The sequence below is a fragment of the Platalea leucorodia genome (assembly GCF_965183815.1).
Source record: "Platalea leucorodia genome assembly, chromosome: 3".
NCBI lineage: Eukaryota > Metazoa > Chordata > Aves > Pelecaniformes > Threskiornithidae > Platalea > Platalea leucorodia.
The window spans coordinates 40,731,563-40,755,477 of NC_138825.1; the positions used below are offsets into that span (position 1 = coordinate 40,731,563).

At 43.0% G+C, this 23,915-nt stretch overlaps 1 protein-coding gene across 1 annotated transcript in view; it reads right to left on the reverse strand.

Annotated features, from left to right (window-relative positions):
• Window positions 1–22,836, reverse strand: part of KIF26B (kinesin family member 26B) — a gene marked incomplete at both ends in the record, with an annotated part of 300,168 nt that extends 277,332 nt beyond the window's left edge. The window contains 2 exons of the mRNA XM_082305966.1: window positions 22,128–22,529; window positions 22,774–22,836. Of these exons, the coding sequence (XP_082162092.1) occupies window positions 22,128–22,529; window positions 22,774–22,836 (465 nt within the window). The remainder of the gene's footprint in view (window positions 1–22,127; window positions 22,530–22,773) is intronic.
• Window positions 22,837–23,915: the final 1,079 nt, after the last annotated feature.

Here is a 23,915-nt window from a genome sequence, read left to right on the forward strand (position 1 = left end):
AACTGGTTTGTAGGATTTTTCTCAGCTTCCTGTGGCAACTGCTACGCTTTATCATACAGTTACAGGATGTAGAAATCAGTTTTGTTTCTTGGTCATAAATACTTGCTGTTTAAGCTCCTCTTCTTGCCTGAAGTTTTTCAGAGGGAGTTCCTTTTAATGTCATGAAGAAGTGGAAATCACAACACTTCAAATGAAATTATTAATCAAAGTCATCCTCTCCATCCATAAGTACTATTTCCCTTATTTGCTCTGTCCTGCACAAAATTACAACTTTATGAAACTCCCAGAAGCAGGGCTACTACACTGCCCAGAAGGCAAACGGACAACCTGGCCTGCAGAACAAAGTTTAAAAAAAGAAGGAGAAAAAGGACACAGAGCACAGTTGAAGAATGTGAGAAGAAGAGAACTGCAGCACCCTCAGCATGTTCCTCTCTTGGCCATACCATCTCTTTTTATGGAAGAGTATCAACTTGCTTATAACCATCAGTCAGTAAATGAGCTTTAAAAAAGTAAAATGAAAGACTATAAAGCTACAATGTTCACTGTTAATGGATCCCTCTATCTCCACCCTGAACTTAAGAGCAAAGCGAAATGCTAAACAGAGAGCGAGATACTGCTATCATAGCTGGGGCAATATGGAGTGGGGCACAGGGCAGTTATAAAGAACACTAGTCCAATTAGGGAAGTTTGAGTGTTAGGCTGTTGAATTCCCTATCATTTCCTGGCACCACTGCCTTTAATTAGGCCTTAGATTGATTACTGCCTTTGTTCTCTATTGACCCACCACTGACTCTGACAGGGGTTGTATTTTCCCCTGCTACAATTAGAAGACAAAGTTCTGAGTGTCAGCAAGCATTACGCAGGCAACCAGGCTGCTTAAAACTACAGAGCCTTTAGAGAGAAGATGTGTTTGTGACATGAACACACAATTCTTTCTTTAAAGGATACAGTAGGATGAAGTCAGTCCTGGTCCAACAGTAAATTACAGTCAAGGTTAATTTAAATTTGCCAGTGTATTTATATGCAGTGTGTAAAAGAAAAAAAAAAACAAAAAAAAAAAAAAAAAAAAAAAAAAACCAAACAAACCAGAGCAGGACTAGCAATACAGAATCTACCTGGTTCTTCTGTAATCCAAAGTAAGAGGAAGGTAAGCGAGAGAGGGTGGCAGAGGCTGTGGTTTGAGCATTTAATTTGTAAAACAGCAGCAACTAGACTGGACAAAGTCATTTTGTATGCAGGTATGTAGAATATAAAGCTCTATGGTAATCTAGAGCATTAGGGACATCCACAGAGCTAAAGCAGCAATGCAAAAATAAAGTAAAACCTGAAAGAATGTAACACATAGAAAATCTGTTTCCACATTTATTATGTTCCATATTTTAGTAGCACTTGGAGGCAACAGCTAAAAAATATAACTAAAAAAAAAATTAAGATCCCTTATGCCATGCGCCGTACAAAGACAGCTTTTTCTCAGTGACAATGCACAGTCTTAGTAGAGAGAAAAAGGAATCAAGGCAAAGAAAGAAAGGTAAAAATAACTTGTAGGTAGCACAGTTTGTTCAAGGCCATATGATTTGTCTGTGCTACTTCAAGACAGACAATTCCGGCTCCCACATAGAAGGTTAGCGACTATTCACTGCACCACATTGCTTTTTGTCATTAAAACACAGGTCCTGGGAACCAAACTATCAGGCTCCTTGTGACTGTGACAAGTCATTTCACTTCTCCATACCTTTGATCTCTAGTCATATATTCCCCAGGGCAGACGAAAGGCTGAAGGATAATTCATTAATACTTGTGAATTATTTGAGTGCATTTTCCAAACTAAACTAATGTATTTGTTACTAGAACTAAGTCCAGCTATTAAAAAAAAGTCTTAATGCATTTTGAAAAATTAAACTGTCTGAACATGGGAAGGTTCCTATTAAGTATGATTCTCATTGGTGCAAGTAGGTTGCTCAGAGGACATTAGAAACTGATGATAATGAAAAAAAAATTGGGGGTGTCCCATCGTCCCGTCCCCCCCCTTCCCTGGCCTTTTCTCTTCCTGTCATTCATGCTTGGCAAGCTCCCGCAGCACAGGACAGCAGCCACCTGTGGAACCAGAACTACACTAGTGAATTCTGCCAGCAAACCCAAGTGACTAGCCTCTAGAGGATTTGCCCAGGCAGAAAACTGGCAGCTAGCACTCATATTCCTCTACATCAGTGCTCCCATCACTGCAGGCACATCCATCTCCACTCAGAGAGGGAAAGCCATTGTCAGGGCTCATTTCTACCTTGCCAGTCCATAGTTACTATTTTGGCCCAAGAGACAGTTGCAGTAAGTGTGCTTTCAGATTTCCTCCTTGGAATGCACAGGGGTAGAGCAAGCTCAGAATCACATGAATTCAAAAGCACCCCTGCCTGGTGCCCAGCACCCAGGTCTGAGATTAGTCCCACTATCTCTTTAAAATTTGACAGTTAGAGGTATGGGTTTATTTTTACCAAGAAGCTTCTGCAAAGGAACTTGGGGTTTTTTTTGTAAGCTTGTCAAAATAGCTACAATTCCAAAAAGGACTGAGACACAGTCACTGGGTATATGGGGCAGAAGTGTTAACAAAAGGGCAGTGGATGACGCAAGAGAACGAGCAATGTTTACTTTACTCCTAGGATTCCTTGAACTTGTTGAAATACCTCTAACAGGTAGAAGCAGCCCTGTATTTATATTAAACCCCAAAGTATGATCAGCAGTCACAGCCAGGGGACTTGTAATTAGTTCTTTTTTTCCACCACAGCTGAAGGAAGAGAAAGTGAATTAACAGCACAACAGGCACAAAAATACAGAAATCCAGTGTCTCTTCCTATCTACTCCCTGCATCAGTGGAACACCATAAGCTTCAGTAGAGAAGTCTTAGCCTATAGGGCCACAAGATCAGCTTTAAGGTCTGTGGCTACTGGAGAACTACAACAAAGTCAAGTTTTGAAGCACAGTAAAGTGCCCAGGATATAATTTCAACAAGGGCAGTGTTATCCCACAATAAACTCACAACCCAGGGAGAAACTGGTATTACCAGGATGCATTATTTTGTGGCTAATAAGTTGTTTTTTTTCAGTACCCCCCCCCCCCCCATTGAAAATGTAGATGAGTTAAATAAATCTCATGGTGCTTTAGCAAAAGTCGTCATCTTTCACAATACATGTCCATTCACATTTTGAACATAAATTGCTGAGCCATTGATACTTTCCAGTCAGCAATCCAGACCTCACAGATTTCAGCATTGCTGAACACCGGAGGGATAAGGCAGAAACTTTCAGTGACTGCAGATTAAGAAGTGATGCTGAATTTCTGTTATAATCACAAACTCTCAGTTAAATATGAATTCATTCTGTTGCAATGCAGATGCAGGGTTTGATTCATTAAGCAGTTATTCCTCTTCTTTCATAGGCACAGCATGGACAAAGGAGAATACTCAATGCTTAAGTCATGTGCCTCAGAGGAGTTTAACGGCTCACTGCCCGTGTTGACCAGAAATACAGAACCAAGAAGAGCCCCACGCACTTGGTGTCACACTCCCTCCTAAAGGCAGAGAGCCCTGCAGTAGACTGTTTTGCCACTTAGGAAAAGCAGCTCAAGGTAGAAGGCCTCCATGTGGTACAGCTCCAGAAAAGAAACCTTCTGCATTGGACTGACTGTTGAGGAGACAGACACCAGGACAGCCCACCACAAACACCTCAGTCTCAGCAGGGTTAAATCACATCTTTTCAATCTGCACAGGGGGAACGCAGATGTGTCTGTAAGACGCATTTATGGTTTTCAAGCACCTTTCCCCTTCTTATAGGCCTTCTTCGATTAGATGGTACTTAATCCAGTATTTGTCACTGCAAGTGGTCACTCATGGCCACACATAAGTAGAGCATGAAACACTACATTTAGACTGTTACTACTGTCAATACTGTACTTGTCCATCTACTTGCATTGCCATACTAAATTCACTGCCTTCAGATCAATTCTAAGGGTAGGCATTCTCTTAATTAAATTGGCACCTCTGCCCATTTTTCTATCACCTGCGCAAAAAAATATGAGGAATGCTAACAGAAATGTAATCACTAAGACTGCAGTATATGAAAAGGCTGGCTTTTTCCCCTCTAGTTACAAGTACATTTTTTCATCATGCAGTTATAAACTGGGGGGGGGGGGGGGGGGGGATGGGGATCATTTGCCTGCAGCTGTATGTAGTCGTAGTGTTTACAACTATTCTGATGTCAGATGAGCAGTTCATGTCTTAATCACTCAGCTGGGTGTAGATATTTGGCTCTAGAAAACACAAATACCTCCAGACTGAAGGAAAACATAGGTGAAACAAGGTCTGATTTATTGAGTAACATTTTATGCATTGAATCCCCTTTTTGCTAGTACCAGGGGTTTCGGGAAGGGGTTAGTTTTGCCAGGTTAGCTCCTTAACAAGCTCACCACAAGGTCAAAAAAAGTAAGTGGTGGCACAAGAGACAGGGCAAGAATGTGCACTTGAGAGGACAAGACTGCAGAAGCAAGGCAACAGGGGCCCAGAGAGGCTGTACAATCTCTGGCCTTGGAGAGGCTCATAATTTCACTGCACGAGCCCCAGAACAAGCTGATCTAACACTGAAGTCCGCCCTGCTTTGAAGAGGACACTGGACTAGGTAACTTCCAGGAGCCCCCTCCAACCTAAAATGTCTACCTTCAAGCCTGGCAGCACTCCAGCCCAGGGGAGCTGCGCTGGTGTACTACGCACCTTTCCAATTCCACAGAATTGGACTGGCGAGCTTGGTTTGAATTTTCCATCTGTGCTAACATTTGGTAAAAGAATGATTAAAAGGGGCGATGGGGGTACAAAAACAAATTGTAGCTTTATTAGCCCTGTGTTTGTAGGCAGATCTACCTTTCGTCTCCTGCAGCCAATTCAGCAGGCTGTGGTTAGCCCTATAAAGATTTAATTGTGCCATGTCGCCCCAATTCAGACAGCTTGTTCACATTATCACCTCTGATGTTAGCTGAGAGGTGCTCTTTGATGACACCTGGTACCCAGAGCAAGGCCTGCTTTGAGATACCTACATATGCACTGCTTGCTCCCATTTTGTTCAATGTACAAAACTTTTGCTTACACATCTGCTTTTAGTTATTAATGTGTAAGCAAGCTTGCTAAAGACAATAACGTATTCCCAAGGCCCTAAACTCACTTAAAACTGTATTTTCATTATTCTCTACTACCAAATAAAAGACAATACTAAGGCTTGGCTAAACACCGCTATAAAATCAAGTCTAATATATAGAAGAAAAAATCGTTATGACAGTGATTCCAGTTGTAGGTCTCAATTCCATTAAGCCAGGCTTAAGCAGCCTTGTTTACAGAACCACCAAAGTCTTTGCTGTTTGCTAGAACTTGTAAGGAATTCACAGCAACTCTGAAAAACAAGGCAACAGATTTTGGAATATCTTAGCCAACCTGAAAATTGACAAGATCTTTCACAGTAAGTTGCTTTCCTTGCTAATCAATAACAAGATTAAAAATGAAGGAAAAGTAAAGCCTGCTCCATTCGGTTTGACCAGCTCCTGTAGACCCTGACTGCCAGGCAACACAGCAAGCCGTTTCCTTAGGGTTAGAGTTAATTGCTATAATCACAGAGCCAGCAGCAATCCTATCCAGGTGAGTCATTAGTTAGGAAAAAGAAAATCATCAAGAGAGAGCAGAAAATGGGGTAGAGAGGTTAAAACAGCATAGAAGGTTTTTTTTAAAAGGAAAGAGGTATACAGCGTGTTTGTTGGTTCCAGGAAGAGGAACAGCAGTATGTAAAGAAAGCACAGGGCTGTAGCCAATTAGCAACTCCATGTTTTGGGTGCTCTAACAAGCCTCAGACCGCCTGACAGGATCCTTCAACAGACAATGATGAAGGGAAGCACAAACTCCACCACCGCTTCACCCAATACAGGGGAGGCCTCTAACAAACACTGGAACAGCTACAGATACACTTATACCCTCCTTTTACACCCTGTAATTTCACCAGCGTCACTACAGTTGCCAGAATCAAAACAAAGATGGAGCCTGGTGCAGGATGTACAGTTTACAATGAACATAATTGTTTTCCAGTTAATTGTACATGCACTGCAATATGTTTCCAGTGGATTTTCTACCTTAATTCCTATGCTGGTCTCCAGCTCACTCACAGCATGCCGCTGGAGGTCTGACATAAAAACAGTATTATAACAGAGCGTGCAGGTTGCCACAGATGGTTCAAATTAAAGGCAGCCTAACAAGCTGTTCCACAGACAAAGAAGCAGCACATCCAGCGCTGCCCACAGTGAGAATGGTGTCTCCAAACATGCCTGCCTCGAGAGACATTCCAGAGCTGATGCCCAGTCTCAGAACCCACAGCTGCTTGGCTGACATCCAGGAACAAGAGCTACAGGACTGGACTCTCAAGGCATTGGCCAAGCGAAGCAAGCACGTACCTGCAATCCAGCCGCTCAGCAACAGTGGGGTCAGCTTTATAGGTTACTCTCCTCTGCGTTAGGTGCACCCAGCATCAGAAGCACTTCAAAAGACCCTCTGCTGCCTACAGGGCTACGCAACAGTTTTATGAAGCCTAACAACATGTAGCAGACTCTGGTAGGCACCACAAGAAACACAAGAAGATAAACAGCAGCTGAGAGACTTTGAGGAACTTGGCCAAAATATCTACAAAAGTGGAGGCTGTTAGAGCAGCAGCATACCCCCAAACACTCTTTAATTGTGGATGACTAAGAATTTCAGTGTTACCTTAAAAAGTTACTATTAATATAACAGCCATTAGGAAAGCATGCATTAAGTGATTTACCCATGATAGGAAATATTATTTCTTGTTCTTAGAATGTTTTTTTCTGAAGGATGAAGCTTTCTCAGAAGGGACATTCATCCCTGAGATCACTCTACAGAACTGCAGTAAAGCATTAGCCTGGTTTCCCGTTCACCTGGCAAAACTGCAGACAGAGTAGCTTGGGATGTGCTTTCTGCTTACTGTTCTCAGGATCTCAACCTGAGGGTCATGAGGATTACAGACAGGATCTAAATAAATGTTTGGAATACTAATAATGATGCTTATGTTTGGATCAGAAAGGATGTAATCAGAAGTATCAAGTATCATGACAAAAGCAGTTAAAGCAATACAATCTTAAATGAAGAGGAAGAGAATTAAAATCTGAAAACTGGTATTTCTGCAGTTTAAACCTTGTGAATAATGACAGTAACAATGAATGTCTAGGGGTAGGAAACTCAGAGAGGGAACACATTTGAGATACCATGTAAGCCAGTACAAATTGTTACTTATAAATTCTAGACGTATTCTCAAGACACACTTTTCAAAAAGTAGAAAAATGCTTTCATAAACATTTACTTCTCCACTGTCGAGAAAAACACTAAACAATCTATTCCAATTCATGTCCTAACTAATGAAATTACAAAGGCCCCCTTTCTGTTCTTTCACATACAGTTTAATAGCATTTATATGTTGTCAAGCCTTGCATCATCCATTTGATCTCTGGAAAGGCAGAGAGGCAGACAGAATACAAAACAAACATTAACAAATACCACATGAATACAGAATGCCTAACAGCATGCCATTCACAACAGCAGACAGCCAAGGACAATTAAATTATTCATAGATATGAACTGTCCAAGGTAGGAGGGGAAAAAAAAGAAAGAATTAATAAACACTCTCTTGAAAAATCACAAAAAAAACACCCAACGCTATTAGCAATTTCTTCTTCTTTTTTTTTTTTTGTTGTTGTTTTGGGGTTTTTTTTTTGGTTTTTTTTGTTAAACTAACAGCCAGTTTCTGGTACCAGAGAATCAGAAGTCAAGGTCTTTCTACAAGACTTTTTGTCATAACTGGGTAATTAGTTACCGTATATCCAACTGCAATATTCCAATCCCTTTAAGGCCAACAGCTTTGAAATGCAAACCACAACTCCCTTCTTCCTCTCTGTACAGAGTCAGAAGAGCCAATGCTGAGCCAGCACACAAGAGCTGCCGCAGAATGAGATGGGCAACATTAGCAAGAAAGGAAAAAGCCCATTAGTCAAGAGCATAAGCATGTAAGAAACTTGGGCTCTGTTTTATGCAACTAATTAGTTGACCAAGTTGCTCTGTATCTCCTCTCCTCAGCTGTAAAAACAGAAGAAGCAGACATTTTACTGAGATGAGATCTATGCATATACTCCAGTAATGGGCACGTTGATGTGAATATTTGCAACTATGTGAAGTCCTGTTACTTCCACAAGCGTCTAAGTTTTACAAATCACTTGACTCTACCTCTAGGAGCATCCATCCTCTTCCATTGAGTGATTAAAAAAGGTCTTTTCCTATGGAAACTTCCGGAGGGAAAGTTCCATTCCACATCATGAGCAAACAAAAAGCCAGCAAGACAGACAGAAATAGCCTGAGGGCAAAGGCTAAGACAGAAAGAAGTCGAGGTCTCCGACAGTCAAGTAACAATTTAAGAGAGCTGCAGCAGCAGGGCAGAGCAGACAGCTGCAGACAGGCATCAACACCACAGCAGGGTGGTGGGACAGGACATACATCCTCACCTCAGCTGCACTCGAAGTCCCTGTTGGATTTATTTACACTGCCAGTGAAGGCAAACTTCAGCTAGGGTGCTTGTTAGTGTAATCTGGTAGCTAAGTTCTGTGTGCATGGGAAGTCCTTCTGCCCTGACATACAGACTGTTCTCTTTCTGCTGCTGTGTCAGAGGTTACCATTTTATATCCTTGCAGCTAAACCCACAGAAGTTAATTTCTCAGAGCCCTGAGGTTTGACGTATTGGCTGGAATGAAGAAGAGCAGGGAACTTATCTGGGTCTTTATGTACTGCGAGTATATACTAACTATCAAACATTGGGTTTTTTTGAGGCTGGCCAGAAATTCTACCCTGATCTCAAGAGACCTTTCCATCAAAGCTTAAATTACCAGAGTTTCAGTTTCAATAACAAGTTATTCTAGAAAATCACCTCGAAGAAGTAAAAAAAAATACATATTGAAGAAAGGCAAAGAGTTAATCCAATTCTTTTCATGCATCAGTGATGTCCAATGGTAACAAGGAAAAGATGAGAGCCTTTACTTCAGTGCAAAATAGATTTGCAGACTGTCTCACTGGCTTTTGAAGACAGTAATCATGATTGTTCAAAAAGGAAAAGAAAGAATCCAAGACCTTTCCCTGATCTTTCCCAGCCACCACAACCTCTACTAAAACAACCACAACAAAATAAAACAACAAAAAACCAAACCATGCTTATTACTTACCTTAATTATACATGTGTCTGGCCAAAGAACAGAATACATAGAACATATTTCATTTTAGGTTTCCAGAAGCAAAAGACCTATCCGTTACTCTGAAAGCCATTTTGTCCCTTTTCCAAAAGCTGTATGGCTAATCAGTGGGAGGACACAGGGAGTTCTGCAGTCGTTGCTGCAGAAAGCAGTGCAGAAAAAGAAATATATACACACGTACGCATATATGTACATAAAAAGAGCAAGCTCATATAAAAGCTGCACTGAAGCAATGAATCCTATCCTCTCATTTCATATGGAGGTAGGTAAATAATGGCACAACAGAGATTTCATTCATGCAGAGGTCTAGGGTATGCTGGGAAGCCTCAGTCTGACAATTTGCTGCAGATGCTTGCTTAGAGGAGCCATTTATCAGTGTCATCCATGCGCATTACTACACACTGCTTCCTCGGCAGCATGATTCCACACCAGCTTTCCACATAGCACACTCTGGTCCTTGATATTTCAGGCACAGAAATAGCCCTTATCTGGGCCTTAGCAGCGTGTGCTTATTGAAACGATTCCTATTATCCAAAGTGCATGCATTTGGAGTAGGAAAGGGACAGAATTTATTTCCTTTGCCAATAAAAAGAACAGCAAATTAAGAGAAGTCACAACAGTTTTCCTTCCCCTTCTCCCCCTCCTCTTTATACTCCTGTTTAGCTCATTGCTTATAAACAGCTAACACAAGTATTCACATCAGTAGAGCTGACTCCTGGAGGATACAGGCATCTTGGTTGTTTCATCTCTTGTTATACTTAAGTGGAATATTAAACAGGCAAGACAGTGGCAGACCAAGCTAGAAAGAACTAAGTAACTAGGACTGACAAGGAAGGTTGGCAATTTAAAGCACTTCAGTCTGTAAAGTGCTTCATTTAGAGCCATCAGTGCCAGTGCATTCAGCCCTCCTGTATATCCCCCCACCTTTAGCTCCCCTCTCACACCTTAAGTCTTTTCTATTCTGCTTTTAAAGTATTTGGAACAAGTACTAGTACTTAATGGCAGGCCCTTAGAGTGTCCAGTATAATAATACTACAGAATTAGTAAGCTCAACACTGTAAGAATTAAAATTAATCTGGATATCAAGCATTTTTTTCCTTCAGAGACAGGCACAGGAAAAGGAGAAGCCAGGCTGAATTCATAACTACACTCCACAATGCCAAGTTCTACCCTATTGCTGATGCACTAAAACATGTCATTTTTTTGCTATGTTGAGTAAAACTGTTAGTGCAATGAGTTCAGTCCCTGTTTTATACCAAGTCTTAAATAGACAGTATGGAATGTATAGGTCCTTATGACTGGTAAACAAAAGAGAAACAAAGGAATTGATATATGAAAGAAAATCTAGTTACATCCTTAGATCACAGGATGCACCGGTACCTTAGTCTTTGGAAAACCTAATTTCAGAATGAAAAATACTGAAGTGCATTAAATCAAAGGCAGCTTTGGGTTAACTGCCTTCTACTCTTCTGGCTGCTTGCTGGTTTCTACTGGGATGGGAATGATAGAGACGGCTTTTTTAAAAGAACAACAACAACAAAAAAACCCAACCCAAAACAAAACACAACTTTAGTATGAAGTACTTGCGTAAAGCTTTAAAGGCACTGGCGGTGAGCTCAGCCTTTTAAAGAACTCGGGTTTATCACCCATTTCTCCCTGCTTCCCCAGTGTGCCGCCTTTCCCACGGAAGCACTGTTCCTTTGCTGCCTGGACCAACCAAGGCACACTTCATGCCCCACGTCATTTTTGTCTCCATAGCCTATCTTCTTCCTCTCAAAGCCCTGTACTTCTCCCTGCAGTGTGCCTTTCTTATTCTTACAGCAGCTTATGTCCTTTAGGACACCAGAATGTATTGGCCGGCTTGCTGTAAGTGCCTACCCTCACCCCCTGCAACTTTAAAAATGGTTGACCATGATGTTAAAGCCAAATACGCAACAGTTCACCAGTCAAGAAAAGGGTAAAGGAGAGATGTGATCAGATACCTCTAATAATTAAAGATGATTGCAGTAGGGAAAGCAATTCTGAAAAGATTTTTTTTTTTTTTTTTAATATCAGAGCTCTCATCAAGAACTTATAAAAACTAGATCCCAACTGTTCATTTAAAATGAGAAGGCATTTCAATGAGCTGCCTGTCCCATCTCATATTCCTCACCAAACAGCCTCTTTGCAGGAACACTGGATCAATGACTTGACAAAAACCACCTCTGCAAAATCTTGGGGAGCTTTGTTTTCATGGTGATGGGAGAGTACCCAAAAGCTCCCTTAAGCCAGTTTCTTCTCTTCCCCACCCCACCCATGATAAGTTCTTTCTCCCACCTCTGAATCTAAACCAAAATCCACATAATTTTTGTCAAATCCATTATTCAAAAATGAATTTACACACAGGAAAAAAAAAAAAAAAAGGAAGCCTTACTATGCATGCTAAAAGAGCAGCTCTGGATTTAGGCTTACCACCCATGCTGCAGAACTGCTTACAAAGCCATCACTAATGGCCTTCCAGGTATCCATCATTTCCCCATGTTCAGTCTGCCCAGACAGCTAGCTATTCCTCTCTAACAAATACCATTTTAATTGCATCTCCCGCTTTGTTAGCCTTCTCGACCTCCAGTAAAAGCCATCTACGGTCTAACAATCTCTTAAATCTGACACTCGCACTGACTAGCACACTTGTATGCCTTCCTTCTAGGTTCACATGTATGCAGGCTTATTGTCAAGAATTTCCATTAGAAATCTAACAAGTACGAGCTGAAATGACAGCTTTAGGACTAGTGGGGAGAGAAAAGAGGGGAGGGAGTGTAAAGGGAGAGGTGAATAGGAAAGAATATGTACGTGCATTGCAAATGCCCCCTGTCACCAAAGACTTCATTGTGCCTTTCTGGTGCCAGGGCTTCTCCAGTCCCCACACCTCCCTCCGAGCAACAAATGCCAGCCACACAGCCTCAGCCACTGTTCACTCTTCCTGTGGGAACGCTGCCAGCAATTTCAGCAATATTAACCCTGGGAATACTAACATGATTTAGATGACTTGTTAAATTTTAATGATACCCATTAGAAAAGAGGAAAACACACGAGTCACAACTCCCTGTTTGGTGCATTTGGCTGCTGAATAGGATATTAATGTTTTTCTTTGCCCGACACTATTAAATGAGCAGTGAAACTAATAGAGAAATGAAGAGTAATGACTTCTATTCTTGCTGTTCAGCTCCTGCTTAAAGCCAAGACTGCCTTATTGCCCACTAGGCTTTCTGCTGGAGTCCATCAGGTGGATGGAGTAAACGGGTAATTCTTTCAGCATTTGGCACTTAGCAGGTCAGAGGTTCATTTAGCTGAGAGGCACAGAAAAATAAAACTGTCCAATTGAAATAGTAGCATACAATCATTCAGGCTATCGGTTAGAAGGCAGAAGCCTGCTTTCCTGAATAACTTCAGCGTAATCAAGTCCAAGTTTGGCTTTGGTAAAACAGAAGTTTGCCCAAGTGACTCTTACAGGAGCCAGGATAGAAACATGCAAAGGCCAAGTTCTGCCCCACTTTTAGCAAAGGACTCCAGAGTGACCATCTTCTTCAGCACTGCAGGAATCTCTTTCATGTCTTCAAGTACACCTGTGATAAAAGGAATGGACAATTCCCAACAGAACCACACAGCAGCCCACAGAAATTGAGGGGTTGTATTCCTGAATCCTCATGTTTCTTCAGTTAATTAAGAGGGTGGGAGAGAAAGAGGGAATGAAACATGCACAACTTGAAGAAAATTAATTCCACTGCTGAGGCAGGTCTGCTCAGACAGTTCTGAACAAAGTTGAAACCCCCAAACCACTGTGAATTTTCACTTTTTCCTTCAGAAAAAGAAAGTATTTACTGTGGTGGATGTCAAAGTCTCCTTTCATTTGCTTTTCCCCAAACATTCATGTGAGTAGAATTTTGTTCCCGTGCAAGCCCATGGAATAGAGAAGCTGTTGTGAATACTCAGGTGCAAATAAACGATCATGTCAAAGCATTTATGATTTAGGGAGCATGGTGAAATACAAGTTAGAGTAGAGGTTTGTTATTAATAGATCACAGAAAATCTGCAGGTTGAAACACATCTGTAAAAAACACATATAAACCAAGTTCCACTTGAAGGTAATTTGGAAGCCAAAACACTTAAACAGACTGTATTCCCAATTTAAGATTTTCCTACAGACACTAGAGCTGGATGGACGCTTTACATCAGTCATATTGCACTGGATACAGATAGCCTGTTTCCAGCATACACAGTTGCTCTGACACACACTACCAGCAAGAAATTTAAAATGTTTTCCAGAGCCACACTCACATTGGCTTGCAGTGTTTTTTTACTAGGATAATAATTTTTAAAAGGCATTTGACTCTCTTTTCCTGACTCACCAAATCCATTGACTAAGATCATTGACCAGGCACTAACAAACCAGATACCATAGGGCCTGTAAGTTAAGTTGCCCTACTTGTAGGGCAACAAAGTGAGCAGACTCAGCCCTACTTTGTTTAATAGGAAGGCACGACAAGTTTAAATATGTAATACAGAAATCTTATACCAACACAGGATTTACTTATGTGAATCTAGAAGCATCCAGTTCCTTCTGAGGAGAGGGAAGTCACGTTTTCATCATTAATTGTAAACCAAGTCCAATTTAATACCCCATCAGTTCCTTCAGGTCTTTCAAACAGGACTTCCTTGGCAATCTTTTTTTTTATTTTTTTTTATTTTTTTTTTGTACGAAGACTACTACTGGATACAGTTTCAGAGGAAAGCTGAGAAGAGGAAATCAGTCTGAGGGTTTCTTCAGACTGAAATCTTTTTTTTCTTCCCTCCCAGAAAACAGGATATTTTATAATATAAGAAATGCAAGATTAACCATAGACTATATGATTTAATAGTACAGATTGAACAGAATAGCAGGTCTTAGTGACAACTAAAAGTAAACACAGCTGGAGATGAACATACAATTTAAGAAGCACACCAATGCTGGAATGGTTAGTAGCTTTTAACAGCCTTACTACACCATGTTATTTCAAATAAAATAAATTGAATTCTGATACCACAACAATAAATCCAAGCTGCAATTGAACACGCCAATTTGTTAAAACTGATTCTTTTGTATAGCTGGTATCATATTTTCCTTTACTTTCTCTTTCATAAAGTAATTAAAAAGTAATCCCTATATTCTGTAGTAGTTATAGCTGAGGTCATGGTTCGATGCCTTGTGCTGCTCTCATCAGTACCTTTCTCAGAGATCACTGCCTCCTCGCATCTGCTGTTGTAATAGCACATCTAGTCACTCCCTGACCTTTCAATCAAAAGGATCTGAGTGTAGAAAGCAGCGCTATTGAAAGTGTTTGAACTATCTATCATTTTGATAAGAACTAAGGCAGGGAGCAACCACCGTGTATTCACACAGGAGACCTGCAGGGATGCTAACGTATGACCTTCATACAGAGAGGAGAAAGAAAAGGCACATTGGGAAGCCCACAAGGGGCCGGGATGCCTTAGCCCTGCTCAGCCCAAGCAGCATGTCTGACTGCTGCTTTAAATGCATACAAGTGTTCCCTGGTTAGAGGTATATGATAGGTAGAGCTGTGGCCTAAATGAAATCATGCTGATTTCGCTGAAGTTAAAATCCCGTCGCTAGGGCAAATTTCATGTAAGTCAATAGACTGACAAGGTTCAGATCCGGACGTCTTCTCTCCCTCCCTCCCCACTTTGTTGTTTTTATAAGTAACCAGCAATAGTTCATGTTATACAAGGAAAAGAGTTTTCAATATTTGCCATTTCTTGCAGGATCTTTTGAACAGCCTCCACCCCAAGCTCAGAATGGTCCAGTCAACATTCCCCTGCCCTATTAAGCATCTTGTGTTCATCTGTGCTTTTACTTGGAGAAATGTCAAAAATGCTCTCATCAAAACATTACCAAGCTACACTGTAATATCATCTAAAGAAGGGAGCAGAGGGAAAAGCAGCATAAGCAAATGCATAATCTGGTTGTAGATGCTACAAGATATTACAACTGTACCAAGAAGGTATCTGATTATATATTCCAGATTTCAAAACCAGAGATCTAATCACAGTTCTTAGCAGCTAAATTATGCTCATAGTTATTTATTTTGTTTAAACCCTGGTTTAATGTAGGAAGGTTGCATAGGAGGCAATTGAAAATAAAACTGGACAACATAAGTCACTGGGGATTTGAGTTCCATAAACCTACGAATGAGGATGCAGCCATGGTATGATCACCTCAAACAACCCTGCTCCAATGACTACCCCATGTTAACAGAAACTGTTCAATGAAACATTGCCATGTCTTTCAACCGTGCAAGCTGAAGCTTCCAAAGAAAGCAGTTTCTCAATGTGTGACTTCAGCAGACTGCTTGCAGCTATTACTTTACCACTGCTTTCTAGAAGAGCAATACCTTAATTAATTGTTGTGACTTCCATCAGTGTCGCAGTGCAACCAAAATTTGGTCCAATAATGGGAAAGACTGTGGAAGACACTTCTAGAACTTTCCACTCTTGGGATTCGACTTTGTTTATCCAAGTGTTTCTACATACTACAGCTTGCTTAATTCAAAGTAAACGTGCAATCTGCTTTTCTGCAATCAGAGATAGTTTTTGAATTGCAGCTTGAGCAACAAATAACATGGACTAGGAATTATTTATCCAGTGGCGGGGGGGTGAAGCCCATATACTTGTATTCCTCACATTTTATTAACATACACGCCGCTCAAGATACAGCGTAACACATTGCCAAGATCTAAGCTAGCAATTTAACTTAGAACATCTCTCATGCTTTTGACATGCAGACCACATGTCACAAAATGCTGCGGTTCATTATGTAGAGCATGACAGTCAAGTTTATTGCGGTGGCAGGCTGCAAGTTCAGTGCTTGGAAGCACCCCAATTATATGATGTCAAAGGCTACGTGCTGCTGATGTGGCAAAACTGCAAATGTCTTTCAACCCTACATACACAGCACTGCACTGGTCTAATCATCTGCTGACGCAGGCGTGACTCCCATTACATGCCGATGGCCTGTACTGGTAAAATGTTACATTTTTTCTAACACTGTCTGGGTAATTCAGCACAGACTACCTTTCTTCCTTCTCCCCTTCCAAAATTATAGCCAAGAATCCTATGCTTGCTATACAAGATTGTTACTGATGTTGCAACATTTACTTCTAAATAATAAATAAGACTATCTAAATAATAAGACTATCTAAAGATACAAGATGATTTTAGAGATTGGTGCAGCGTTCATGGCATGTATAAAGCACCTTGAAAGAACTTTGTCACTTAATAATAGCCTGGCATGAAGAGGCCAGCTACAGACTAAGCATTGACTGTGTATTTCTGAACACAACATTTTCAAATGCACAGCCAAGGCTCTGTAAAAAAAAAAAAAAAAAAAAAAAAAACTGATCAAAATTTTGCTTCTCCCCAGAGATTTACTTCAGATAAAACATCGATCCTCCCCCCAACAGCTCTGTCTATGGTCTCCTAAAAGTATTTTCTTTTCTGACAGGAAAAACATCATAGTCTCAATTCACTACATATAATCATAGGCCTGTTCCCAATTTCCAGGGCAATCAGTAATGGCGAGCCTTTTTGATCCCATGGAGAAAGCTGCAGAGCTAACAGTTTTGACAGCTTCCCAAAAAGCAGTCTTTAATATACAGTATCTTCATCCTTACCTCAAAGACATTTGCAAGCTTGAAAGAAATATTTATATCATTTCACATGTTGACACTGTGGATTGCAGCAGCAATACAGCAAGACTTCCAGCTGCTTCTAGAAAAGGGTTTACATTAATTTGTCAGAGGTGAAGGCATATCCGTTTGTCTCCTCTGGACCTCTGTAAGCAGCTGTAATTCCAGGGTAACTGAAGTAGCTTGCAGTTTCCCAACTTGCCAGGAAACATACAATTGTAAGAAGATTCACAGATGAGTTATGCTAAATGTTTGGTATTGTGACCTGTGATGCAACACAAAAGAATGGTTGCTGTTGCCTAAACTTTAATGGAGTTAATCCTTCCAAATGCTGACAAATTACTGCCTCAGGCCATTTAAAATCACATTTCTAATGCAATAATCCTATCTGCATTACAATGAGTTGGGATGAAATGATTAGGTGCCTGAGATTTTTGCACAGTGAATTAAGTCACCATACAGACTGGCCGTGCTTGTTCACAAATTAAAGGTCTGGACGGAAATGAAATTCCATTATTCTGCCACTTGCTAAGCTTTGAGGAAGGGTTCATTACTGTCCTGTCTCTACTGGGAATGTTTCTAAAGTAGCTACAAGCTAAAAGGAACCTATTTTTCATTAGATCAGCTGCAGGGCTTTCTTCATTATTAAATAATTATTAGTCACGTCTTTGACTACTGAACACCTCTGAAATAGAAACGGCTAGTTCAACAATATGCAAGCAAAAAGTGAGATAGAGTGTCATTAAATTTGTGGGGGGGGGGGGGAAAAGAACAAGAACTGTACCCTGAATACAAGTCCTCCCCTCCCCCTTTCACAGACACACTAAACCAGAATTTACCCAATTCTTATATACAGAAGCACAGACTTTTTAGCTAGGGCGATAGTCCAGAATATAAACTCCCTAACAACATCGGTGCTATCCATCTCTAGCATTTAAAGTAGTATCCTTACTTCCTGACTCAATCACAACGTGACCAAGTAGATATTCATGTCTACACATTCAAATTACCCCTGGTTTAAAGGCTGTATTCAGGATTCTTGGAATCACATACTAACAAATCTATAAACGCTGGCTTGAGACTATTCTTATTAGCATTCCATTGATTATTTACACACAATATAATTTGATACACATAAATATAGCAACTCTTCAATTAAACTTAATGATCATTTTTTTTGTCAGATGCCTGCGAGGTTAGTGTTGCATGGAAGCCAGAGGATATCACAGGTTTGAACTCAAGGCAACCAGATTTCACACAAATTCTGATAAACAGAGAGTGTGATGCCATAAACTACTATGCTAGAATTTTGCCTGATGCCCTTCTGAAAATATAGCCTAAGAAAAAGCTTAATTTTTTTTAAAAAAGTCAACATTAGTAATTTTTGAGACAGTCGTTATCATCATGCAAATGTTTGACGCTGTAACAAAAACCCCCACAAACAATGGCCACCAAATGCTCTAAGATCCTTTCAGTCACAAACTGCAATGTGCAACTGTAACAACCACTTGTGCTAGTCATTTCCCACAGGCATGCTTCGCGTGGGGGTTACAATAAGATTTCATTCTCGTAAAACGTAACCCCTTGTATGCAGAAAATTGCTGTACATCATTAAGTCACATCTGTATCACAAGAGGGGAAAAAGAAACAACACGCTTTTAGCATTTTTCTTTTTGTAATTGGCAGGGAACCTGGCATTTTAAATGGTTAAAATAAAGTAGCGCAACTATAATTATATATTCCTCACCTTTGTGCCTCACCAAAAAAGCCCACACAAATCCCAAGTTTTCATCCTGTTGACATATTAGGAGAGAATGCTTCTATTTAAAACTAAAAGCTCAACACCTCAGCACTAACAATGAGCTAGTCAGAAGCAGTTTGCTCTAGGTTAAGCATGGCTTTTTCTGTATCAAATGAAAAGCTTCAGTACATAGCTTCATGCATAAAGCCTGGTCTGTTTACACTGCAATTACACTTTGCAGATATACACAAACCTTTGCATGATTATACAGTGCAGAAAACATCAATGTAGGTTCACATTCAGATAAGTTATTGCAGATTCCAGTACCTGCTACTAGATACGTGTCAAAACACAGATACTCTCATATGCTGCTTCTTCTGCAATACACAATACCCAGGGTTATATGCATTTCTAAACACAGTATAAATGTGAAACAGGTGACACAGACTATATTTATAAAGCTAATGAAATTTCTAGGCTGTTTTCAACAGCACCAACAAAAATCATCGCGTAAGATGATGATGACTGAACAATTAAATGGAGCATTTAAAACGTATCTAATAGAGGCGTATCACCAATTAGCTATGTCCTACTGGGCACTTACTGAATTGTAAGATGTTTTGCAAGTTCTGAGGGAGTACCCAGAACCAGGAATGTGATTTTCTCCTTCTTTCACTGAGCTCAGTGACAGGATCAATTCTAGCCCCCCAAAAACCTATTCCCATAGCAGCAATCGAGAGCAAACCTCACGGGACCCTGAAAAATCCCAGCTACATTAACACAGTATGTCAGACTCCAGGCTCAATCCAAGCCGAAGTAAGTTTTCCCCAGATGCATGAGAGGTTTCCACATCCTTGCAAGAGACCCTGTACACTTCACCCTCGGAGGGCAACCCCAGTGCATTGCTGTGGCACGCACCTGCAGAGGCAGCTCACAGGCCCTGGCTGAGCTGGCAGAGCCCACGCCAATGCCCTGCTTTCCCCTAAGCAGACACCGATATGGCTACCCCATGGATGCCAGCAACAACGAACCTGCAAGACTGGTGCAGCACACCTGATCCAAAGAAGTCAACAGCGCTAACCATGATATTTGTATCCTATATCACCTAGATCAAAACCTCACTGTGCTGGGCAGTGTCTGCTGAAAGCAGAAATCCCAAGCTCAGGAAGTTCTTAACTGTTGTAAATAAGCCAGAAAGGATGAGAGAAAGGGATGCTTCTGCAAATAGCCACAGGCAGGTAGCACCCATCCGCGGAAGGGAACAAAAGGCTGGAAGACCTCAACAGGATTGAGCCTGCAAGTACTATTAAGCAAAGTGAATAGGGCAGAGGGTCACCATAGCCTGCAAAAACCACCTTACTTGTGTCTCTTTCCTTCCCCCTAAATCCACACCTACATATTGGATAGCAATGGCTTTGTAAAAGGCACTACTACACCACTGGAAGGTCTGGAAAGGAGGCATTAAAAGAGAAAAAGAGCATAGGGTAAGGGGGCTAAAAATAGAGAAGTAAGGCTTGCTACTTAAGTGAATAAAGATTGGCCTGAAGAACACCATCAGCTAAACTACATGAACAACAGAACAGAACAATTAACAATAGTACTACCAGGGTAACATCTCAGAAAGGCTAGTATGGGCAACGACTACCACTATTACAGTAAGAGAAGCCTGTACAAATCTTTATATGACTGCAAAATCTGTCAATTTTTAACACTGTGCGAGGGGTACAAAGCCTTGATGCTTATGTTTTATCCTCCCTACATGCCCAATCTCAGTTATTCTGATGGCTGCCGTATCTGTACCAGTAATTTCCCACCTATACCCACAGCTGGTAATGACTACTAAATCACACAGCCTGAAATCTGTGAAGACTTTGGTACAGGGCCACTTTCCAGGGAATCAACCATGTATTAATATGGTTAAACTGACTACTAATTTTGGTGGTTCCACCTTTCCCTTTTCATTAATAATTCAGTTAAGCCAGCTCTTGGGACAAGGTAAAAACCAGCCCTTTAGTCTTTTGTTCAAGAGAGCACCAACTCCCACTCACACAACACGTAAATAAATATTGGAGAGGACAACACAACAGCAGTACCAGGGATCCTTTCTCAGCAGTCAGCTCTTTTCCATGATACCTCTTTATCGTAACCACTAACGAAAACTCTTTGAAGTGGAAGAGTAAATATTATCATTTGATAGTACCTGAACCCAACAGGGCAAACAAAATTGCATTGTATTACATTCTGGGAGCTGTAGACCCATTCACAATACAACACTCTCAGGGTTGCTGTGGAGGAGCCCAATGCTTAATGTTTTGGTAGCACAAGGTCAGCCAAGGGCTGCTGGTCACCCTTTTAGGGACATTAGCCTTAATCTTTATATGCAAAACAAACAGGGAAAACAAAAAACAATGCCAAACAAAACCAAGGAATTTCAGAGTATGCCTTTGGAGGTATCAGACTCCCCAACAGCGGTGGAAAGCAAACTTCCAATTCTATCCATAATCAGTCAACTCTTAAAACTGGAGGCCAGATTTCAGAAATGCTTGCATAATCTTTAGGCACAGGATTATTCAACCCAATACTCACAGTCCAGCAGCTTCAAGTATTTTTAAGTCATCTTATAAAAAAAAAAAAAATCTTGTGCTTCTCTGTAAGAAAGAAGCATCATCAAGTTGTCCTTATGTTAATGACACCCTGGAGAGCTAGGTTCAATGCCATGGTCCGCCACAGCCTCCCTGGGTCACCTTTGGACTCACACAGCATTTCAATGCCTCATCTGAGCCTGGAGCTACAGGAGGGTCTCTGCTGCACCTGGCCCCACAATGGAAGCACAAACCATGGGCATCAGACCGTACACACCTTACCACTAAGTTGACTGACAAGTCTCAGGATATTTTGTAAATCCATCCTGTAGGGATCAAAGAGAGCAAAAGGGGAAGGGACCAATGACTCCCACGTGGCATTCCCATCCTCGCTTGCCCCTCACTGGGAACAAGTACACGGGAAATAATAACACAAAACCACCGTCAATGCAATGAAAGAGGGAGGCAAGGAGCAAGCTTAAGGGACTGTCACAGAGGCCCCCCAGAAGCCTGGCAGCCCTATGGAGACAGAGGCGCCCTGCTGCACATGAAGCAGGAGGAGAGGAAGGGAAAAGGGAACAAGATCAAGAAAGGGCGAACCCAAATAAACCCTAAAACCCTCAGCGGTGACAGCGGCAGAGGGGAGCCGGCCCGCAGCCCCACCGGCTGTGTGGGGCCGCTTCCAGGCGGCTGCGGCCCCGCAGCGCGGGCAGCGCCCACGCCGGGCGGCACAGAGATCCCCCCGCTCCGCCCCGGTCCCCCGCTCACCTTGCTGCTGACGGGCCCGGGGATGAGGAGCTTCAGCGCCTGCCTCTTCAGCTCCGCCAGGCGGGCGTTGCAGTGCTCGCACCAGACACCGCGGTCCGAGCCGGGCGAGGAGCCGCCGCCGCTGCCGGAGCCCGGCGAGCCGGTGCCGAAGCCCGGCGAGCCGCCCAGCGAGCCGGGCGAGCTGGTGCCGATGCCGGGCGAGGCGGGTCCCGGCGAGCCGGTGAAGGAGCCCGGCGAGGAGGTGCCGGAGCCGGGGGACGGGGTGCCGGAGGAGCCGAGGGCAGAGCCGGCTCCCTCCGGGGCCGGGCGACTCCCCGCCCGGGACTCCTCGTACGCCTTCCGGTACCAGCTCTCGGGGGAGAAGGGGGCGGCGGGCTTGGTGGGGGAGCAGGGGTCGGTCACCTGCAGCGGGAGAAGGAGCAGCGGATCAGGCAGGGAGGCCCGGCGGCGCCGGCAAGTTTCGCTCGGACGCTCCGCGCCCGCGGCGGCCCCCGCGCCTCGCCCGCAGCCGCCTCCCGCGCCGCGCAAGTTGCGCGGGGCCGGGGGGCCGATGGCCGGCGGCGCCGGTCACCGCCGGGCGAGGGGCGCGGGAGCCCCGGCAGGGCGGCGGGCACCGCACCGAGCCGCCCCTCCGCCGGCGACTTACCCCGTATTTTCTGCTCCGCGCCGTGACGGTAATCCTCTCCTTATTTCCAGCCACCGAATTCATGGTGGCTTCGCAGCGCGGCGGGGGAATTTCCTACAGGTTTCCCAGTCCGCATCCGAAGGGAATAGCCGGTCCCGGGAAGTCCCCCCGGAGCGGGCAGGCTGCTCCCTCCGCCGGGCGCAGCCTCCGCCGCCTCCGACGGGATCGCTCAGCCCCGAAGCGCCCTCAGTTCTGGGGGAAACGCCTGGGGATGGGGTCTTCTCCCGGTCGGTTTTTCCTCATTGTCTTCCCTCTCATTCCCTTACAACCCTTGTTTTCACAGAAACAGCAACATCCAGAGCAGGAGCATTCCCCCCGGCAGGCAGCACAGCTCTCCTCCGCGAATGAGGCGAAGCATCCAAGGCAGCTTTAGGAAGGGGAAAGCGGGAGCGGGAGCCGCGCTCGCCCCAGCAGAGGCGCTTTCTGCCTCCGCTACAGCGGCAACTTGTTTCCTTCGCCAAGGTTTGTAACTGAGTTAAAAGAAATCCTCCAAAAATATCGGGATCCAGGCTCTGGGAGGAGCCTCCGCGTCCCTTGCAGCCAATATCCTCCTGCCCATTTGTGCCTGACAGTTTTGCAAGGGAAGGAAGGGAAGACCCGGGCTGCGGAGCCCCGTGCGCTCCCCGGTCAGCGGCGGAGCTGCAGGGCCGGGGGCGGCGAGCAGCCTGCCGGGGCCTCCCCGCGGCTCTGCGCCGTGCCTCGGCTGCCAGGAGGGTCCATTTTATTTTGCAGTATTTCTTGATTGACGTCCGTGATTTCCCCCCTCTTCTTGAAGAGGGCGGGGGGAACCTTGTTGCTTCCACCGCAGTTATTGGTTAGTTGCCTCTATTCAGGGCTTTAATGAACGTGATTTCACAAGTGTTCCAAATCCTCCCTAAATAACTAGGAAAGAAAAGCAGGCTGTATTTATGACAGTCACTGGCATCTCTTTTCCCTGTTGTAATTTTACGTGTACTAATTTAACTTGCAGTCAAGGTCATAATAAATTAACAATTAATTTCTGATTTCTTTTTGCGGGTTACATATAGCTGGTTACAGATCCCTTTTTATTTCAAATCCTACAGATAGCCAATCATCTCTAATAAATCTTCCTCCTCAAAACA